At 42.8% G+C, this 22,162-nt stretch overlaps 1 protein-coding gene across 2 annotated transcripts; it reads right to left on the bottom strand.

Annotated features, from left to right (window-relative positions):
• Positions 1–1,367: 1,367 nt before the first annotated feature.
• Positions 1,368–21,179, bottom strand: LOC115181954 (C-type lectin domain family 4 member M). 2 transcript variants are annotated; one of them, XR_003873574.1, is made up of 7 exons: positions 20,871–21,178; positions 8,950–9,051; positions 7,643–8,704; positions 7,307–7,443; positions 7,103–7,212; positions 6,229–6,671; positions 1,368–3,332 (listed from the first exon to the last, which is right to left on the bottom strand). XR_003873574.1 is itself a non-coding variant. In XM_029743638.1 (6 exons), exons 1-6 carry the CDS (start codon positions 21,016–21,018, stop codon positions 6,539–6,541), a joined length of 1,680 nt encoding a protein of 559 aa, XP_029599498.1. In that variant the 5' UTR covers positions 21,019–21,179; the 3' UTR covers positions 6,325–6,538. The 2 variants fall into 2 exon arrangements, 1 of the variants encoding a protein (XP_029599498.1); XM_029743638.1 differs by lacking the exon at positions 1,368–3,332 and having other exon boundaries at positions 6,325–6,671; positions 7,307–7,431; positions 20,871–21,179.
• Positions 21,180–22,162: the final 983 nt, after the last annotated feature.

Here is a 22,162-nt window from a genome sequence, read left to right as displayed (position 1 = left end):
TGTTCTGTAATGGAACATGTCTAGTCTATCTGTTATGGTGGAGTAGAACAACATACTGTTCTGTAATGGAACATGTCTAGTCTGTCCATCCTGTTATGGTGGAGTAGAACAACACACTGTTCTGTAATGGAACATGTCTAGTCATGTGTATTACTTTCACACCCTGATCTGTTTCACCTGTCTTTGTGCTTGTCTCCACCCACGTCCAGGTGTCGCCCAGCTTCCTCATTATCCCCAGTGTATTGATACCTGTGTTCTCTGTTTGTGTGTTGCCAGTTCGTCTTGTCTTGTCAAGCTTACCAGTGTGTTTTTCCGTGCTCCTGCATTCCTATTCTCTGTTTTTCTAGCCCTCCCGGTTCTGACCCGTTCTGCATGCCCTGACACTGAGCCCGCTTGCCTGACCATTCAGCCTGCCTTGACACTGAGCCCACCTGCCTGACCATTTAGCCTGACTTGACCTCAAGCCTGTCTGCCCTGAAACTGAGCCCACCTTCCTGACCATTCAACCTGCCTTGACCTCGAGACTGTCTGCCCTGACACTGAGCCCGCTTGCCTGACCATTCAGCCTGCCTTGACACTGAGCCCACCTTCCTGACCATTCAGCCTGCCTTGACCTCAAACCTGCCTGCCCCACTGTACCTTTCGGACTCTGACCTTGTTTATGAACTTATACTTGTCCCTGACCTGCCCATTGCCTAACCCTTGTATTTCAATAAATATCAGAGACTCAAACCATCTGCCTCCTGTATCTGCATCTGGCTCTCGCCCTTTGTTGTTATAGTATGAACTGGCCACGACTGACCCAGCAGACTCGGACCGGCTCTACAAAGTTATCTCCCTGCAGGGACTCACCATTGAAAAACATGAGGAGCTATTTCAGAGCCTTATGGAAGGTCTCCAGAGGCTGATCTACAACAGTTGCCTGTATTGTGATGCTACAGGGCATTACATATCCACCTGTCCAGTAAAAGAGCAGACTCATCAGCTAGGTAAGAGTACCATGGTGGGTCATACTGGGAGTTTTCTAACTCACGTTACTCGTACTGTCTTCCGTGTTATCCTGCTGTTGGGCGACTGGTCTAAATCTCTCCTGTTGCTTATTGACTCTTGTCATCATGTGCCTTTGGGCCGGTGGGGGAGAGTCATAGGCTGCCAACCCCCCTTTTCTCTCTCTCTTTCTCTCTCCACAGTTTTATGGCATAAATACCAGGTAGAAACTTTGGGTTTGGCAGGTTTGAGGGGAAAGAAACCTCTTTGAGACAAAGGATCTTCTCCTGCCAAAACTCCTACGTCCCCAAAAGTGGAGAATTAAACAATATTTCTATTTTTGAGAATGTGGAACCGGTCGGTGGGAATTTAAAGGACGATCCTGTTGAAGTTGTTTTATTTTGTGACATCATGAAAGACAGTAGACCAATATAACTGCACAAAACCCCCATCAGGATGTTAACCAACAGTTTGGCTCCAGTACCAGAGGTGGACGGTTGGGGGAAGCGGTTCTTTGCTGCTACCGCATCTGCGTCCCGCCCGACTGATTCCCCTGGGGGGAAGAAGGGGTGTCCGACCTAGGAGTACGTCCCCAGTGGCAGGCAGGGGGTCAGCCAACAGTTCACACCGTGTCCTGGCCTGCCTCCTCTCGGGTGGAGCGCAGACCCCCCCCCCCCCCCCCAACCACTATGGGGGAAAGGCACATCTGTGATCCTGAAACCCTGCCCCTAGTGCAGCGGCTCATTTCTATGTATCCCTTCTCTAGGGAAGACGGACGGAGCACGGACCCTCACGTGCCAAAGCTCTCCCCTCAGCACTTTTCACAAGAAACTGAGACAGGAAGACCTATTTCCTGTCGTCACCAAGCACTGTCTCCAAGTCCCATTGTTTTACCACTGCCCGTTTGTCATACAAAGTCTTTGTCACATCCAGGCGTCTTGCCGAGGGCACAGAGCAAAAATACGATGAAAGGGGCAGATATGTTACATGGTAGATACAGAATGTTACATGGTAGACAGTTTGGTTGCTCCTTTAGCTTTAATCAATCACAAACTACTTCCTGCTTATTCAGTTTACCTTGTCAAATACATGATAGAACAAGTATATAATACAGATAATAACAATAAAACAAAATATATACAATAACAATACAATGAACTGTTCTCTCTATTATATAATAGTTGATCTAACATGGAGTCTCGAAGGACTGTTCTCTACTGTATAATAGTTGATCTAACATGGAGTCTAGAAGGACTGTTCTCTACTGTATAATAGTTGATCTAACATGGAGATGTCATAACGTTGGCTGACTATCTATCATTCATGTCTGTGGACGATCATTAATGGGAACACTTATGTTATCAAATCAATTCTCTGTGTAATAACTGCACAATTAAATAATCATGTAAACAGTAATTAACTAGGAAGTCGGGGAACCACGTGAAAATGTTGTTTAAAGAGTTACATTTTTTTCCAAATTTTAGATATTTTCAGATATTTTCATATCTTATAGATTACAGTCTCAACTTAATGTATTATTACCTCATCAGTCATATTCTGAATGTCTCAAACCCTTGGATATCTGTACGAAGACTAGCATAAATGATGAATCAGGGATTTACAAATTGTCTTAATTATTTATTTACTAACTAACTAAATAATCACACAGAATTACATAAAAACACACAGGATAGATTATTCATTGGTTACTAACACAAAGCCATGAAATGTCCCTCTAGTGGACTAAATCGATATGACGGCTCGGTAGACAATAGAATGGGAGGGGCAGGTAAGAAAGAGCAGGAGAACAGACGAAGGACTCCACTATCGTACACACATCTGTTATCTAGGCTCATGGAAATGCTAACCCTTTGCACATAAACGGCCGCTCATTCAAAAATAAATTGCAAGTTACATATTTACGAGTGTAGACGTTTGTGGCCTGTCCGTCTGCTGGAGAGTCAGTCGACAGAAAGTCTCTGGTTTGTCCACCAGAGATCAAAGTCTTTTGTAGTTGTAGTTTGTTATAATGGATTTGTCAGGCGTACCAATGGTCGTTCAATAGGGAAATGTTCTCCTCTCGTCTTCGGTCGAGTTTCCTAGACTATTGTACATATACAGCTGCCGACTAAATGTGTAGTCTTGTCGAGATTTTCTTCTTAACCATTTGTTTCGTATTCAGCTGGCGCTGCACGTAACTGGTCTGTATATAAATTGCCAACCATTTCAACATGTAGCTACTGCTCCATGCTCTCTGGTCTCTAGAGTGGTAGCCATTTCAACGTGCGGATGATCCTCACGTTCTCCGATCTAATGTTCATTTTGTCCCAAGTCCTTTTATTAACCTGTTAGGGCTAGGGGGCAGTATTTACACGGCCGGATAAAAAACATACCCGATTTAATCTGGTTACTACTCCTGCCCAGTAACTAGAACATGCATATAATTATTGGCTTTGGATAGAAAACACCCTAAAGATTCTAAAACTGTTTGAATGGTGTCTGTGAGTATAACAGAACTCATATGGCAGGCAAAAACCTGAGAAGATTCCATACAGGAAGTGACCTGTCTGACAAGTTCTTGCTCATCTTGGCTCTTTTTATTGAAGACTGAGGATCTTTGCTGTAACGTGACACTTCCTACGGCTCCCATAGGCTCTCAGAACCCGGGAAAAAGCTGAATGATATCGAGGCAGCCCCAGGCTGAAACACATTAGCGCGTTTGGAAAGTGGCCGATCAGAGGGCCATTAGACTAAGGCTCGTGCACGAGGGGATCCCATGCTTTTACTTTCTCTCTCGTTGAATGTAAACAGGCTTTGCCGGTCGGAATATCATCGCTTTTTTACGAGAAAAATGGCATGAAAATTTATTTTAAACAGCGGTTGACATGCTTCGAAGTACGGTAATGGAATATTTAGATTTTTTTTGTCACGAAATGCGCCGTGCGCATGACCCTTATTTACCCTTTCAGATAGTGTCTTGAACGCACGAACAAAACGCCGCTATTTGGATATAACAATGGATTATTTGGGACCAAACCAACATTTGTTATTGAAGTAGAAGTCCTGGGAGTGCATTCTGACGAAGACAGCAAAGGTAATAACATTTTTCTTATAGTAAATCTGACTTTGGTGAATGCTAAACTTGCTGGGTGTCTAAATAGCTAGCCCTGTGATGCCGGGCTATCTATTTAGAATATTGCAAAATGTGCTTTCACCGAAAAGCTATTTTAAAATCGGACATATCGAGTGCATAGAGGAGTTCTGTATCTATAATTCTTAAAATAATTGTTATGTTTTTTGTGAATGTTTATCGTGAGAAATTTAGTAAATTCACCGGAAGTTTGCGGTGGGAATGCTAGTCACATGCTAGTCACCTGCTAATGTAAAAAGCTGTTTTTTGATATAAATATGAACTTGATTGAACAGACATGCATGTATTGTATAACATAATGTCCTAAGATTGTCATCTGATGAAGATCATCAAAGGTTAGTGCTGCATTTAGCTGTGGTTTGGGTTTATGTGACATTATATGCTAGCTTGAAAAATGGGTGTCTGATTATTTCTGGCTGGGTACTCTGCTGACATAATCTAATGTTTTGCTTTCGTTGTAAAGCCTTTTTGAAATCGGACAGTGTGGTTAGATTAACGAGAGTCTTGTCTTTAACTTCTTACATCTACACGTTCCGCTAGCGGAACGTCTGCTCCAATATCCAATGATGGGCGGGGCGCGAAATTCAAACTCCTCTAAATCCGAAAACTTACACTTTTCAAACATATGACTATGTTACAGCTATTTAAAGACAAGACTCTCCTTTATCTAACCAAACTGTCCGATTTCAAAAAGGCTTTACAGCGAAAGCAAAACATTAGATTATGTCAGCAGAGTACCCAGCCAGGAATAATCACACAGCCATTTTTCAAGCTAGCATATCATGTCACATAAACCCAAACCATATCTAAATGCAGCACTAACCTTTGATGATCTTCATCAGATGACACACCTAGGACATTGTGTTATACAATACATGCATGTCTGTTCAATCAAGTTCATATTTATATCAAAAACCAGCTTTTTACATTAGCATGTGACGTTCAGAACTAGCATTCCCACCGAACACTTCCGGTGATTTTACTAAATTACTCACGATAAACGTTCACAAAAAGCATAACAATTATTTTAAGAATTATAGATACAGAACTCCTCTATGCACTCGATATGTCCGATTTTAAAATAGCTTTTCGGATGAAGCACATTTTGCAATAATGTAAGTACATAGCCCGGCGTTACAGGGCTAGCTATTTAGACACCCACCCAGTGTAGCCTTCACCAAAATCACATTTCCTATAAGAAAAATGTTCTTACCTTGCTTGTTCTTCATCAGAATACACTGCCAGGACTTCTACTTCAATAACAAATGTAGGTTTGGTCCCAAATAATCCATCGTTATATCCAAACAGCGACGTTTTGTTCGTGCGTTCTAGACACTATCCCAACGCTAAATCTCGGCCACGAGCATGACGCAAAATATGACAAAAAATTTCGAAATATTCCATTACCGTACTTCGAAGCATGTCAACCGCTGTTTAAAACCAATATTTATGCAATTTATCTCGTAGAGAAGCGATAATATTCCGACCGGGAATCTGCCTGTCTGTAAACTGAGGAAAAAACCAAAAGCCGGGGGCGGGGCGTGTCACGCGCCTAAGGCTTAGTCCATTGACTGACCACTCAGCATTTGCTCTCGTGTGCTTCAGCCAGGGCTTTGAATGACATCATTCCTGTTTTTCCCGGGCTGTGAGACTCCATTGTTGACGTGAGAATTGTCACGTAAGAGCAGAGATCCTTTGTAAACGACAGAGATAATAAAGAAGGGCAAGAAATGTTCAGACAGGGTACTTCCTGAACAGAAGCATCTCAGGTTTTTGCCTGCCATAGGAGTTCTGTTATACTCACAGACACCATTCAAACAGTTTCAGAAACTTTGGAGTGTTTTCTCTCCAAAGCTAATAATTATATGCATATTCCAGTTTCTGGGCAGGACTAATAATCAGATTAAATCGGGTACGTTTTTTATCCAGCCGTGAAATTACTGCCCCCTAGATGTAACAGGTTAAAATGCTGTAAAATAGTCATATGTTTGAGAAATTGAAGTAATAGCATTTCTAAGGTATTAGAATAACGCGCCACGGGATTCAACTGGCTGTTGAGTAGGCGTCCCACCTAGCCCAGAGAGGTTAACTCTATGAAAAGGGGTGTTCCATGACGTTTTGTCGTAATGTCTGTGCTCACGGGGGTGTGGTTACTGACTGGATAAACTTTACATGAAAAAACATTATCTCATTTAGAAGACTCAAGTCACATTTATATATTTTCAAAAGTAGTCATACTTAATCATTCATTTTATGCAACATTCAGGTAGAAAGCTAATAACTGAGGAATGTACACTTCCAGAAAACCTTGGTGCCAGCGAGTTGTCCCCTCTTTGCCGCGAAGAGAGACGACCAAGGAGTATAATAGTTAGCAGTACAGAGAGACGACCAAGGAGAATCCTACTTCTCACAGATCCATCTGTATTTATAGGAACAGTCATAGTCCCACCAAGCTCCTGTGTCTGATGTCCAGGAGTAGAAATACACACAGTTCTCAGCCACGCCACCATTAGGATCTCCACTTTTCCAATACCTGTAGAAGAAACAACACATAGAATCAGGCTGTCCACTGTTCCAATACCTGTAGAAGAAACAACACATAGAATCAGGCTGTCCACTGTTCCAATACCTGTAGGAGAAACAACACAGAATCAGGCTGTCCACTGTTCCAATACCTGTAGGAGAAACAACACATAGAATCAGGCTGTCCACTGTTCCAATACCTGTAGAAGAAACAACACATAGAATCAGGCTGTCCACTGTTCCAATACCTGTAGAAGAAACAACACATAGAATCAGGCTGTCCACTGTTCCAATACCTGTAGGAGAAACAACACATAGAATCAGGCTGTCCACTGTTCCAATACCTGTAGGAGAAACAACACATAGAATCAGGCTGTCCACTCTGAACCTACTACTCCAGACAGTGATGTCATAGTGACACAGAATTCATGAATGTCTTACTTTGTGGTCAGTGGTGTGTCGTCCACCCATTTCCAGGTCCCCTCAGTAACAGAGTCAGTCAGACCAATCCAGACATAGTCCTTTACCCCGCATAACCAATTGACAAATGTCTGTAGTAGTAGAAGAGAGACAACATTGTTAAAACACACCCATTACTGCTCGTTATCTCTCTCTCTCTTTTTTCTCTCTACCTCACACACACACCTGATCGTCTTCACTTTTGATGACCACCAGGTCTGCTCCTCTATTTCTGCAGTCCTGTCTGCTCTCCTCCCAGGATTTGGACTTAGTAGAGACGTAGTAACAACTGCTACCAAGCTTCTTCCATCCTTGAGGACACACTATAAGTTGAACATTTCTTGCTTTAGTCACTTTAATACAACATTGAATTAAGTATCAATCAAACACTCAAGGAAGACACTAACTAATGGACGGTTTGGAAGTCCGTTTTTTTCTCACATATTTCCTTTAATGTAAGTTGAATTGCCGTACGTGGCATGTGAACTGATAACAGAACAATCATTAGCCAATTTCACTCACCTTTCTGAACTAAAGATTGTTTCAGACATTCTGTGTCTTTTTGTAGCTCGTCTCTCTCTTTGATCAGGGTGTTGTTGCTGGTCTGTAGCTGGTCTCTTTCTGCAGTCAGGGTGTTGTTGCTGGTCTGTAGCTGGTCTCTTTCTGCAGTCAGGCTGTTGTTGCTGGTCTGTAGCTGGTCTCTCTCTTTCGTCATGGTGTTGTAGTTGGTCTGTAGCTGGTCTCTCTCTTTGGTCAGGGTGTTGTAGTTGGTCTGCAGCTGGTCTCTCTCTTTGGTCATGGTGTTGTAGTTGGTCTGCAGCTGGTCTCTTTCTGCAGTCAGGGTGTTGTTACTGGTCTGTAGCTGGTCTCTCTCTTTGGTCAGGGTGTTGTATCTGGTCTGTAGCTGGCCTCTCTCTTTGGTCAGGGTGTTGTATCTGGTCTGTAGCTGGTCTCTCTCTTTGGTCAGGGTGTTGTAGTTGGTCTGCAGCTGGTCTCTCTCTTTGGTCATGGTGTTGTAGTTGGTCTGCAGCTGGTCTCTTTCTGCAGTCAGGGTGTTGTTACTGGTCTGTAGCTGGTCTCTCTCTTTGGTCAGGGTGTTGTATCTGGTCTGTAGCTGGCCTCTCTCTTTGGTCAGGGTGTTGTAGCTGGTCTGTAGCTGGTCTCTCTCTTTGGTCATGGTGTTGTAGTTGGTCTGCAGCTGGTCTCTCTCTTTGGTCATGGTGTTGTAGTTGGTCTGCAGCTGGTCTCTTTCTGCAGTCAGGGTGTTGTTACTGGTCTGTAGCTGGTCTCTCTCTTTGGTCAGGGTGTTGTATCTGGTCTGTAGCTGGCCTCTCTCTTTGGTCAGGGTGTTGTAGCTGGTCTGTAGCTGGTCTCTCTCTTTGGTCATGGTGTTGTAGTTGGTCTGCAGCTGGTCTCTTTCTGCAGTCAGGGTGTTGTTACTGGTCTGTAGCTGGTCTCTCTCTTTGGTCAGGGTGTTGTATCTGGTCTGTAACTGGTCTCTCTCTTTGGTCAGGGTGTTGTTGCTAGTCTGTAGCTGGTCCCCCTCTTTGGTCAGGGTGTCAGAACTGGTCAATTGGTTTCTCTCTGTGAAATAATACAATCAACAACCAAGATAAAAGTGGAAAAGTTAATCAGACATTTCCCGGATTGAGGTCAATTTCAATTCCAGTCAATTCAGGAAGTACACTGGAATTATTTTCAATTAGAAACGTGGAATTGGAATTTGGTGTATTTTCTTAATTAAATTGAATGGAATTGAAATGGAATTGAACCCTCGTCATTACACCACTGATGATGAAGAATGTTTGACTGAGAACATATCAACTCACGGTAGAGTAACAGGCCTATGATCCAAGCCAGCAGGAGAACACACAGCATCCCCAGACACACTGCAGCAGTTGGGAAATGTCTCTTCCACCTCCAAAGATACACTGAAGCACATATTATTATCGTAAGAACTTGATCAATCTATATGTTTTTCTTTCCAGTTGCTGTTTGAATCACTGAGGGAAATACACAAGCTTGACAAGGGACAGAACACCAGAACTGAGTTCCAGCACCTCACATATTCTACTGTTTGAGTTCCAGAACCTCTTACAGAATATTGGCTTAAACATGCTGAGTTCAGGCACCCAAAATGGCTGCCGGCATCTATTTCAATCCAAATCACATTCCATTTGTCAATTGCTTCATAAAACAACAGGTGTATGCTAATAGTGAAATGCTGACTGACGGGTCATTTTCCAACAATGCAGAGAGAAATAAATAGAAATACTGACAAGGATTAAATAACGAATAACATTAACAAGTAAAAATAACATGGCTATATACAGGGAGTACCAATACAGTGTTGATGTGCAGGGGTACAAGGTAACCAGAAAATTAATTTTCCAAATTTTGGTTTAGTCTGAATAAAATAAAAAATAATTGTCACTGTCCTGGAAATATGTTTTTAGAAATGTTTACAAATTATTTAAAAATGAAAAGCTGGAGTATTGTGAGTCAATAATTATTCAACCCCTTTATGGCAAGTCTAAATAAGTTCAGGATTAAACATTTGTTTAACAAGTCACATAATAAGTTGCATGGACTCACTCTGTGTGCAATAATAGTGTTTAATATGATTTTGTACACCACACATACAATTATCTGTAAGGTCCTCAGTCGAGCAGTGAATTTCAATCACAAATTCAACCACAAAGACCAAGGTGGTTTTCCAATGCCTCGCAAAGGGCACCTATTGATAAGTTTAAAAAATACAGATGTTGAATATCCGTTTGAGCATGGTGAAGTTATTACACTTTGGATGGTGTATCAATATACCCAGTCACTAAAAAGATACAGGCGTCCTTCTTAACTCAGTTGCCGGAGAGGAAGGAAACCGTTCAGGGATTTCACCATACGGCCAATGGTGACTTTAAAACAGTTACAGAGTTTAATGGTTGTGAAAACTGAGGATGGATCAACATTGTAGCTACTCCTCAACACTAACCTACTTGACAGAGGGAAAATAAGGAAGCTGTCCAAAATAAATAAAAAAATACTGTTAAAAGTGTGGCAAAGAAATTAACATTTTGTCCTGAATACAAAGTGTTGTATTGGATTTTCCCAAAACGTAACACATTGGAGTACCACTCTCCATAGTTTCAGGATTAAAAAAGAAACGGACTGGAATTAAACAGGCAAAATCCTAGAAAAAAAAAAACCTGGTTGTCTGCTTGCCACCAGACACTGGGAGAAAATTTCACCTTTCAGTTGGACAATCACCTAAAACACAAGGCCAAATCTACACTGGTAGCACCCGACGCCGGAGATGAGAAGCAGGTATGGGGAGTAAAAATTTAATAAGGAACAGACATGAAACAAGACAGGCACAGCGTCAGCACACGGGCAGAACAACGACATTCGACAATCAATGCGGCAGCGGGGGAACAGAGATAGGGAACTGACAAATATAGGGGAGGTAATAAACAGGTGATTGAGTCCAGGTGAATCCAATAATACGCTGATGCGCGTGACGTGGAAAGGCAGGAGTGCGTAATGCTGGGGAGCCTGGTGCCTTCGAGCAGCAGGGGGAGGGGGAGCAGGCGTGACAACACTGGAGTTTGCAGAGTTACAGGTTTGACTTAAATCTGCTTGAAAATATATGGTAAGACTTGAAAATGGTTGTCTAGCAATTCTCAACATCCAATTTGACAGAATGGGGTGAAGAATTTTGAAAATAATTTTGAATACCAATGTTACCAATGAATACCAATACCAGGCCAAATATATACACTTGTCACGACTTCTACCGAAGTTGATGCCCCTCCTTGTTCAGGTGGTGTTCGGCGATCGACGTCACCGGTCTTCTAGCCACCATTGATCAGTTTTTCATTTTCCATTGGTTTTGTCTGGTCTCTTTACACACCTGTTTCATATCCCAGTAATTATATGTTGTGTATTTAACCCTCTGCTTCCCCTCATTTCTCTGTTGGTGATTGTTTGTTTGTTATGTACGTGTTGTTTCTGTATCGGTGTGCGACGGGTTATTGTTTTACTCTGATTCTTTTTCTACGTTGGTTTTGGAAATAAATATTCCATTTTTTAAACCACTCTGTTTTCTCCTGCGCCTGACATACACGGACTATGACAATCTCTATCCAAAACAGGGGATCTCTGCTGTAACGTGACATTTTCTAACTCTCCCATAGGCTCTCAGAAGGCACCAGAACGTTGAATGATGACTTTGCAGGCCATGGCTGAAAAACAGTAGCGCATTTCGTAAGTGGTCGATCAGAGAACAATGAGACTGGTGCGCGCGTGCACAAGACGACTCCATGTTTTTATTTTCAGTCTTTGAACGAAAACAGGGTTTCCCGGTCGGAACATTATCGCTTTTTTACAAGAAAAATCGCATAAAAATTGATTTTAAACAGCGTTTGACATGCTTCGAAGTACGGTAATGGAATATTTTGAAATTTTTTGTCACGAAACGCGCCGGGCGCGTCACCCTTCTTTACCCTTCGGATAGTGTCTTGAACGCACAACAAAACGCCGCTATTTGGATATAACTATGGAATTATTTGGAACCAAACCAACATTTGTTATTGAAGTAGAAGTCCTGGGAGTGCATTCTGACGAAGAACAGCAAAGGTAATCCAATTTTTCTTATAGTAAATCTGAGTTGGTGGGTGTCAAAATAGCTAGCCATGATGGCCGGGCTATCTACTCAGAATATTGCAAAATGTGCTTTCACCGAAAAGCTATTTTAAAATCGGACACCACGATTGCATAAAGGAATTCTGTATCTATAATTCATTAAAATAATTATGTTTTTTGTGAACGTTTATCGTGAGTAATTTAGTAAATTCACCGGAAGTGTTCGGTGGGAATGCTAGTTCTGAACGTCACATGCTAAATATGAACTTGATTGAACAAAACATGCATGTATTGTATAACATAATGTCATAGGAGTGTCATCTGATGAAGATCATCAAAGGTTAGTGCTGCATTTAGCTGTGGTTTTGTTTTTTGTGACATATGCTAGCTTGAAAAATGGGTGTCTGATTATTTCTGGCTGGGTACTCTGCTGACATAATCTAATGTTTTGCTTTCGCTGTAAAGCCTTTTTGAAATCGGACAGTGTGGTTAGATAAAGGAGAGTCTTGTCTTTAAAATGGTGCTTCGTGCGACAACGCTTTTGGTGGCTTACTATGGTTCCGGATGTTGCTGCGTTTGTTGCCGGCTGCACGGTCTGTGAGCAGAACAAGACTCCTCGGCAAGCTCCGGCTGGTCTACTTCAACCACTGCCTGTCCCTCACTGTCCCTGGTCCCACATATCCCTGGATTTCGTCACAGGTCTCCCCCCATCTGATGGCAACACTGCCATCCGACTGTGGTCGACCGCTTTTCCGAAGTCGCCCACTTCATTCCTCTCCCCAAACTACCCTCTGCCAAAGAGACGGCCCAGCTCATGGTGCAGCACGTGTTCCAGAACCATGGACTGCCCGTGGACAGTTCCGGGGTCCTCAGTTCCGTCCCAGTTCTGGAAGGTGTTCTGCACCCTCATTGGGTCATCGGCCAGCCTGTCCTCTGGTTTCCACCCACAGTCCAACAGCCAGTCGGAGTAAGCCAACCAGGACCTCGAGACTACTCTGCGCTGCCTGGTCTCTGCCAACACCCTCAGCTGGAGCCAGCAGCTTGTGTGGGTCGAATACGTCCACAACACCCCCTCTGCCACGGGCCTATCTCCATTTGAGTGTTCCCTGAGGTTTTTTATTTATTTTATTTTATTTTACCGTTATTTTACCAGGTAAGTTGACTGAGAACACATTCTCATTTACAGCAACGACCTGGGGAATAGTTTCAGGGGAGAGGAGGGGGATGAATGAGCCAATTGTAAGCTGGGGATGATTAGACAGCCGTGATGGTATGAGTGCCAGATTGGGAATTTAGCCAGGACACCGGGGTTAACACCCCTACTCTTACGATAAGTGCAATGGGATCTTTAATGACCTCTGAGAGTCAGGACACCCGTTTAACGTCCCATCCGAGAGACGGCACCCTACACAGGGCAGTGTCCCCAATCACTGCCCTGGGGCATTGGGATATTTTTTAGACCAGAGGAAAGAGTGCCTCCTACTGGCCCTCCAATACCACTTCCAGCAGCATCTGGTCTCCCATCCAGGGACTGACCAGGACCAACCCTGCTTAGCATCAGAAGCAAGTCAGCAGTTGGATGCAGGGTGGTATGCTGCTGGTATCAACCCCCGCTCTTCCCCGAGCGGGAAGAAGAGGTCGGCAAATCTTCTGCCCAGATGTTTGTCCTCCGCTGTTATCGTACCTGGAGGAGAGCCCGGTCTGCCCTCCTCAAGACCACTCCAGGTATCAACAACAAGCGGATCGCCATCGGACCCCGGCTCCCTGGTATCGTCTCGGGCAGAAGGTATGGCTATCCACCCGGGATCTGCCCCTCCGGGTGGAATCCCACAAACTCTACCCCCACTTTATCGGTCTGATCCCCATCTCCAAACTGAGCCTGCCTGCCGTCCTGTACCTTTGCCCCACCTATCTGGATAACTGACTGCCTGCCCTTGACCTGTCTTTTGCCTGCCCCTGGTGGATTAATAAACTGTTACTTCGATATTGTCCTCATCTGGGTCTTACCTTAAAATATGATAAATATTCTGAATGTATAAGAATGCATACAGTTGAAGTAGGAAGTTTACATACACCTTAGCCAAATACATTTAAACACAGTTTTTCACAATTCCTGACATTTAATCCTTGTAATAAATCCCTGTCTTAGGTCAGTTAGGATCACCACTTTATTGTAAGAATTTGAAATGTCAGAATAATAGTAGAGAGAATGATTTATTTCATATTTTATTTTTTCCATCACATTCCCAGTGAGTCAGAAGTTTACATACACTCATTTAGTATTTGGTACTTGGCTCTGTCGTATCCTCACATGGTCTCTCACGGTCTCTCCTATCATTGCTATGCAGATGACACACAATTAATCTTCTCCTTTCCCCCTTCTGATAACCAGGTGGCGAATCGCATCTCTGCATGTCTGGCAGACATATCAGTGTGGATGACGGATCACCACCTCAAGCAGAACCTCGGCAAGACGGAGCTGCTTTTCCTCCCGGGGAAGGACTGCCCGTTCCATGATCTCGCCATCACGGTTGACAACTCCAATTGTGTCCTCCTCCCAGAGTGCTAAGAACCTTGGCGTGACCCTGGACAACACCCTGTCGTTCTCCACTAACATCAAGGCGGTGACCCGATCCTGTAGGTTCATGCTCTACAACATTCGCAGAGTACGACCCTGCCTCACACAGAAAGCGGCGCAGGTCCTAATCCAGGCACTTGTCATCTCCCGTCTGGATTACTGCAACTCGCTGTTGGCTGGGCTCCCTGCCTGTGCCATTAAACCCCTACAACTCATCCAGAACGCAGCAGCCCGTCTGGTGTTCAACCTTCCCAAGTTCTCTCACGTCACCCCGCTCCTCCGCTCTCTCCACTGGCTTCCAGTTGAAGCTCGCATCCGCTACAAGACCATGGTGCTTGCCTACGGAGCCGTGAGGGGAACTGCACCTCCGTACCTTCAGGCTCTGATCAGTCCCTACACCCAAACGAGGGCACTGCGCTCATCCACCGCTGGCCTGGTGGCCCCCCTACCTCTGAGGAAGCACAGTTCCCGTTCAGCCCAGTCAAAACTGTTCACTGCTCTGGCACCCCTATGGTGGAACAAGCTCCCTCATGACGCCAGGACAGCGGAGTCAATCACCACCTTCCGGAGACACCTGAAACCCCACCTCTTTAAAGGAACACCAAGGATAGGATAAAGTAATCCTTCTAATCCCCCTCCCCCCTAAAATAATTAGATGCACTATTGTAAAGTGGTTGTTCCACTGGATATCATAAGGTGAATGCACCAATTTGTAAGTCGCTCTGGATAAGAGCGTCTGCTAAATGACTTAAATGTAAATGTAAAATGGTAGCATTGCCTTTAAATTGTTTAACTTGGGTCAAACGTTTCAGGTAGCCTTCCACAAGCTTCCCACAATAAATTGGGTGAATTTTGGCCCATTCCTCCTGACAGAGCTGGTGTAACTGAGTCAGGTTTGTAGGCCTCCTTGCTCGCACATGCTTTTTCAGTTCTGCCCACATATTTTCTATAGGATTGAGGTCAGGTCTTTATGATGGCCACTCCATGATGCTGCCACCACCTTGACTTTGTTGTCCGTAACTTCTTTGGGCTCAATTCCCGTTTACGGGATCGATTCGATAACATCCGGTGAAATGGCAGAGCGCCAAAATCAAAAAAATATATAACAAATATTTAACTTTCATACATTCACAAGTGCAACACACCAAATTAAAGCTTAGCTTCTCGTTAATCTAGCCACCGTGTCAGATTTCAAAAAGGCTTTATGGCGAAAGCAAACCATGCTATTATCTTAGGACAGCGCCCAGCATACCAACACATGAAAATCAGATTTCAACCCGCCAGGCGCAACACAAAAGTCAGAAATAACGATTTAATTCATGCCTTACCGTTGAAGAACTTCTGTTGGCACTCCAATATGTCTCATAAACATCACAAATAGTCCTTTTGTTCGATTAATTCCATCGTTATATCTCCCAAATGTCCATTTATTTGGCGCGTTTGATTCAGAAAAACACCGGTTCCAACTCGCTAGCATGACTACAAAATATCTAATAAGTTACCTGTAAACGCTGTCCAAACATTTGAAACAACTTTCCTAATACAACTTTAGGTAATTTTTTACGTAAATAATCGATCAAATTTAAGATGGGATAAACTGTGTTCAATACCGGATAAAAACAACGTGAAGCACGTGACCTGGAGCGAGCATCAAAACATTAGAGTGCACTAGGCTGGACCCTCGTTCTGAACTGCCGTACAGTGGGGGAAAAAAGTATTTGATCCCCTGCTGATTTTGTACGTTTTCCCACTGATAAAGAAAGGATCAGTCTATAATTTTAATGGTAGGTTTATTTGAACAGTGAGAGACAGAATAACAACAAAAATACCAGAAAAACGCATGTCAAAAATGTTATAAATTGATTTGCATTTTAATGAGGGAAATAAGCATTTGACCCCCTCTCAATCAGAAAGATTTCTGGCTCCAAGGTGTCTTTTATACAGGTAACGAGCTGAGATTAGGAGCACACTCTTAAAGGGAGTGCTCCTAACCGCAGCTTGTTACCTGTAAAAAAGACACCTGTCCACAGAAGCAATCAATCAGATTCCAAACTCTCCAGCATGGCCAAGACCAAAGAGCTCCCCAAGGATGTCAGGGACAAGATTGTAGACCTACACAGGCTGGAATGGGCTACAAGACCATCGCCAAGCAGCTTGGTGAGAAGGTGACAACATTTGGAGCGATTATTCGCAAATGGAAGAAACACAAAAGGACTGTCAATATCCCTAAGCCTGGGGCTCCATGCAAGATCTCACCTCGTGGAGATGCAATGATCATGAGAATGGTGAGGAATCAGCCCAGAACTACACGGGGGGATCTTGTCAATGATCTCAAGGCAGCTGGGACCATAGTCCCATAGAAAACAATTGGTAACACACTACGCCGTGAAGGACTGAAATCCTGCAGCGCCCACAAGGTCCCCCTGTTCAAGAATACATATACATGCCCGTCTGAAGTTTGCCAATGAACATCTGAATGATTCAGAGGACAACTGGTGAAAGTGTTGTGGTCAGATGAGACCAAAATGGAGCTCTTTGGCATCAACTCAACTCGCCGTGTTTGGAGGAGGAGGAATGCTGCCTATGACCCGAAGAACACCATCTCCACCGTCAAACATGGAGGTGGAAACATTATGCTTTGGGGGTGTTTTTCTGCTAAGGGGACAGGACAACTTCACCGCATCAAAGGGACGATGGACGGGGCCATGTACCATCAAATCTTGGGTGAGAACATCCTTCCCTCAGCCAGGGCATTGAAAATGGGTCATGGATGGGTATTCCAGCATGACAATGACCCAAAACACATGGCCAAGAAGAAGCACATTAAGGTCCTGGAGTGGCCTAGCCAGTCTCCAGACCTTAATCCCATAGAAAATCTGTGGAGGGAGCTGAAGGTTCGAGTTGCCAAACGTCAGCCTCGAAACCTTAATGACTTGGAGAAGATCTGCAAAGAGGAGTGGGACAAAATCCCTCCTGAGATGTGTGCAAACCTGGTGGCCAACTACAAGAAATGTCTGACCTCTGTGATTGCCAACAAGGGTTTTGCCACCAAGTACTAAGTCATGTTTTGCAGAGGGGTCAAATACTTATTTCCCCCATTAAAATGCAAATCATTTTATACAATTTTTGACATGCGTTTTTATGGATTTTTTGTTGTTATTCTGTCTCTAAGCAGGGGATCAAATACTTTTTTCCCCCACTGTACTTCTTCATTTCTCTAAAGAAAAACATCAACCAATTTCTAAAGACTGTTGACATCCAGTGGAAGCGAAAGGAACTACAAGCAAGTGCCTTATAAATCTAGATACACATAGAAATGCCATTGAAAACACTGTCACCTCAACAACAACAAAAATTCCTGGATGGTTTGTCCTCGGGGTTTCGCCTGCCAAATAAGTTCTGTTATACTCACAGACATAATTTTAACAGTTTTAGAAACTGTAGAGTGTTTTATATGCATATCCTAGCTTCTGGGACTGAGTAGCAGGCAGTTTACTTTGGGCACGTTTTTCATCCGGACGTCAAAATACTGCCCCCTAGCCCAAAGACGTTAAGCCATTTTGCCACAACTTTGGAAGTATGCTTGGGGTCATTGTCCATTTGGAAGACCCGTTTGTGACCAAGCTTTAACTTCCTGACTGATGTCTTGAGATGTTGCTTCAATATATCCACACCATTTTCGTTCCTCATGATGCCATCTGTTTTGTGAAGAGCACCAGTCCCTCCTGCAGCAAAGCACCACCACAACATGATGCTGCCACCCCCCCTGCTTCCTGGTTGGGATGGTGTTCTTTGGCTTCCAAGCCTCCCCTTTTCCCTCCAAACATAACGATGGTCATTATGGCCAAACCGTTCTATTTTTGTTTCATCAGACCAGATAAAATTTATCCAAAAAGTACGATCTTTGTCCCCATGTGCAGCTGCATACCGTAGTCTGGCTTTTTTAAGGCGGTTTTGGAGCAGTGGCTTCTTCCTTGCTGAGCGGCCTTTCAGGTTATGTCGATATAGGACTCGTTTTATTGTGGATATAGATACTTTTGAACCTATTTCCTCCAGCATCTTCACAAGGTTCTTTGCTGTTGTTCTGGGATTGATTTGCACTTTTCATACCAAAGTACATTCATCTCTAGTAGACAGAACGTGTCTCCTTCCTGAGCGGTAGGACGGCTGCGTGGTCCCATGGTCTTTATACTTGCGTACTATTGTTTGTACAGATGAATGTGGTACATTAAGGCGTTTTGAAATTGCTCCCATGGGTGAACCAGACTTTTCTGAGGTCTTGGCTGATTTCTTTTGATTTTCCAATGATGTTAAGGAAAGAGGCACTGAGTTTGAAGGTAGGCCTTGAAATACATCCACAGGTACACCTCCAATTGACTCAAATTATGTCAATTAGCCTATCAGAACCTTCTAAAGCCATGACATCATTTTCTGGAATTTTCCAAGCTGTTTAAAGGCACAGTCAACTTAGTGTATGTAATCTTCTGACCCACTGGAATTGTGATACAGTGAATTATAAGTGAAATAATCTGTCTGTAAACAATTGTTGGAAAAATGACTTGTGTCATGCACAAAGTAGATATCCTAAACGATTTGCCAAAACTATAGTTTGTTAACAAGAAGTGGTTGAAAAACGAGCTTTAAAACTTCTTATGGGTATGTGGGAGGCTACTGTCCCACCTGGCCAACATCCGGTGAAATTGCAGAGCGCCAAATACAAAAACAGAAATACTCATAATAAAAATTCATAAAACATCAAGTGCTATACATCAGCTTAAAGATTAACTTCTTGTTAATCCAAAGTGGTGTCAGATTTCAAAAAGGCTTTACGGCGAAAGCATACCATGCGATTATTTGAGGACTGCGCCCAGCACACAAAACATTACAAACAGTTACCAGCTAAGTATTGGAGTTACAAAAGTCAGAAATAGTGATAAAATTAATCACTTACCTTTGATGATCTTCATATGGTTGCACTCACAAGACTCCCAGTTTCACAATAAATGTTCATTTTGTTCGATATAGCCCCTCTTTATATCCAAAAACCTCACTTTTGTTGGCGCGTTTTGTTCAGTAATACAATGGCTCAAAGGCACAACAGCCAGACGAAAAATCCAAGTAGTATCCGTAAAGTTCGTAGAAACATATCAAACTGTCACAGATTATGTCGTGGTGTTGTAGAGATGGACCAAAATGCAGCAGAGGTGTGGATACTCATTTTCTTTTAATGGTAAAATGAAAAGGCATCCACAGGAAAAACAAAACAATGATACTCACGACAGGAACAGTCTTACAGGCATACAAAAACGCAGTGCAAGAACAACTACCCACAAAACCAAGTGACAAACATACTCCTACATATATGACTCCCAATCAGGAACAATGATCCCCAGCTGTTCCTGATCAGGAGTCACAAGACCAACACAGAACATTCACACACACAAGACTGCCACGTCCTGACCCCAAAACTACTACAACAGCTCCATCTGCTGGTCAGGACGTGACACAAAAGATGTTTATAATCAATCCTCAGGTTGTTTTTAGTCATAATAATCGATAATATTTAAACCGGACAATAGCTTGGTCAATATAAAAGAAAAACAAGAAAGGCGCGCTCTCGGTCACGCGCAGAAAAACAGCTCTGGGGCCTTTCCACTATCCACTTACTCAGAGTGGTCTTACTCCCTAATTTTTCAGAATACAAGCCTGAAACAATTTCTAAAGACTGTTGACATCTAGTGGAAGCCATAGGAAGTGCAATTTGAGTCCTAAGTCATGGGATACTGTATAGGCAGTCAATGGAAAACTACAAACATAAAAAAATCCCACTTCCTGGATGGATTTTTTCAGTTCTGTTATACTCACAGACGTTATTTTAACAGTTTTGGAAACTTTAGAGTGTTTTCTATCCAAATCTACCAATAATATGCATATCCTAGCTTCTGGGCCTGAGTAACAGGCAGTTTACTTTGGGCATGCTTTTCATCCGGAGGTGAAAATAGTGCCCCCTAACCTAGTGAGGTTAATGACTCCAACCTAAGTGTATGTAAAGTTCCGACTTCAACTGTATGATTTCTGAAATATGAACACAGAAACACTGTACATCAACTCTTATTATGGTTGTGATTTGACAAAATTACAATCATGGTCTTGAATTGGACTCGCATTTTTCTAGTCTCGGTCTTGACTCGGTCTCCCTTTACATGGTCTGGAACACAACACTGATGAATACTATCTGAAAGTACTGTACATATAGGAATGGGTAAAGTGACTAGGCAACAGGATAGTAGACAGGAGCAGCTGTGTGTGTGTGTGTGTGTGTGTGTGTGTGTGTGTGTGTGTGTGTGTGTGTGTGTGTGTGTGTGTGTGTGTGTGTGTGTGTGTGTGTGTGTGTGTGTATTGGGGTGTCAGTGTGTTGGTAGAGTCCAGTGTGTGTGCATAGAGTCAGTGCAGGAAAGTTAGTGCAAAAAAGTGTGTGTGTGTGTGTGTGTGTGTGTGTGTGTTGAGCACTATACCAGGATAAACTGTTACCTGAATGTTGATCACCAACTCCATCCTTCTTGCGGTGCATGATGGGTCTTTTGTTGTTGTAAATATGATCATCAATGTCAATGGTCTTTATTTCATTAGGTTCGTCGTCTTCAAATCCATTTGTGTATTCATAGATTCCCTTTGACATCTTTATACGCTTGTGGTCAAATGCAGTAACAGTAGACTCTTGAAACTTCTACTCTTGTAACATCTACTGCTGTAACTTCTACTGCTGTGACTTCTACTGTTGTAACTTCTACTGTTGTAACTTCTACTGTTGTAACTTCTACTGCTGTAACTTCTACTGTTGTAACTTCTACTGTTGTAACTTCTACTGCTGTAACTTCTACTGCTGTAACTTCTACTGCTGTAACTTCTACTGCTGTAACTTCTACTGCTGTAACTTCTACTGTTGTAACTTCTACTGCTGTAACTTCTACTGCTGTAAAGTCTGCTGTTATCTCAGTTGTAGGTTTGTGTCTGTTCTCTGCACAGCTGGAGTCTCTGTGTGACTCAGTCTAATGTAAGAGACAGTTTTAACTGTCAACCTCATTAAAGGGGAAACTGTCTAACCAATAGTATGACACTAACCACCACCATGTGACCACAGACTTATTTTCTGAAAACCATGTTTGTTTACCACAGTGAAGATTAGTTTGTATATTTAGTTTATATTAGTTTAGTTTACCACAGTGTAGATTACTTTATACACTCCACATGTACATTTAACAAGAGGGACCACATCTATATTTATCAAGAGGGACCACATCTATATTTAACAAGAGGGACCACATCTATATTTAACAAGAGGGACCACATCTACATTTAACAAGAGGGACCACATCTATATTTAACAAGAGGGACCACATCTATATTTAACAAGAGGGACCACATCTACATTTAACAAGAGGGACCACATCTATATTTAACAAGAGGGACCACATCTACATTTAACAAGAGGGACCACATCTACATTTAACAAGAGGGACCACATCTATATTTAACAAGAGGGACCACATCTACATTTAACAAGAGGGACCACATCTACATTTAACAAGAGGGACCACATCTATATTTAACAAGAGGGACCACATCTATATTTAACAAGAGGAACCAAAAGATCTTTGATATTGGTTGTATTAAAGGTAACAGAGGATTCTGTACTAAAGATATTTGATATTGGTTGTATTACAGGGAACAGAGGATTCTGTACTAAAGATCTTTGATATTGGTTGTGTTACAGGGAACAGAGGATTCTGTACTAAAGATCTTTGATATTGGTTGTGTTAAAT

The sequence above is a fragment of the Salmo trutta genome, unplaced genomic scaffold, assembly GCF_901001165.1.
Source record: "Salmo trutta unplaced genomic scaffold, fSalTru1.1, whole genome shotgun sequence".
Classification (NCBI taxonomy): domain Eukaryota; kingdom Metazoa; phylum Chordata; class Actinopteri; order Salmoniformes; family Salmonidae; genus Salmo; species Salmo trutta.
This window is presented reverse-complemented; position numbering and strand designations above follow the sequence as displayed.

Excerpts from the sequence above, each read along its gene's own strand:
- LOC115181954 (XM_029743638.1), bottom strand. The coding sequence starts at position 21,018 with ATGTCAAAGGGAATCTATGAATACACAAATGGATTTGAAGACGACGAA. Across the intron at positions 8,705-8,949 it reads CATAGGCCTGTTACTCTACC|AGAGAAACCAATTGACCAGT; the intron begins GTGAGTTGATAT and ends ATTATTTCACAG. Across the intron at positions 7,432-7,642 it reads ACAATCTTTAGTTCAGAAAG|GATGGAAGAAGCTTGGTAGC; the intron begins GTGAGTGAAATT and ends TGTGTCCTCAAG.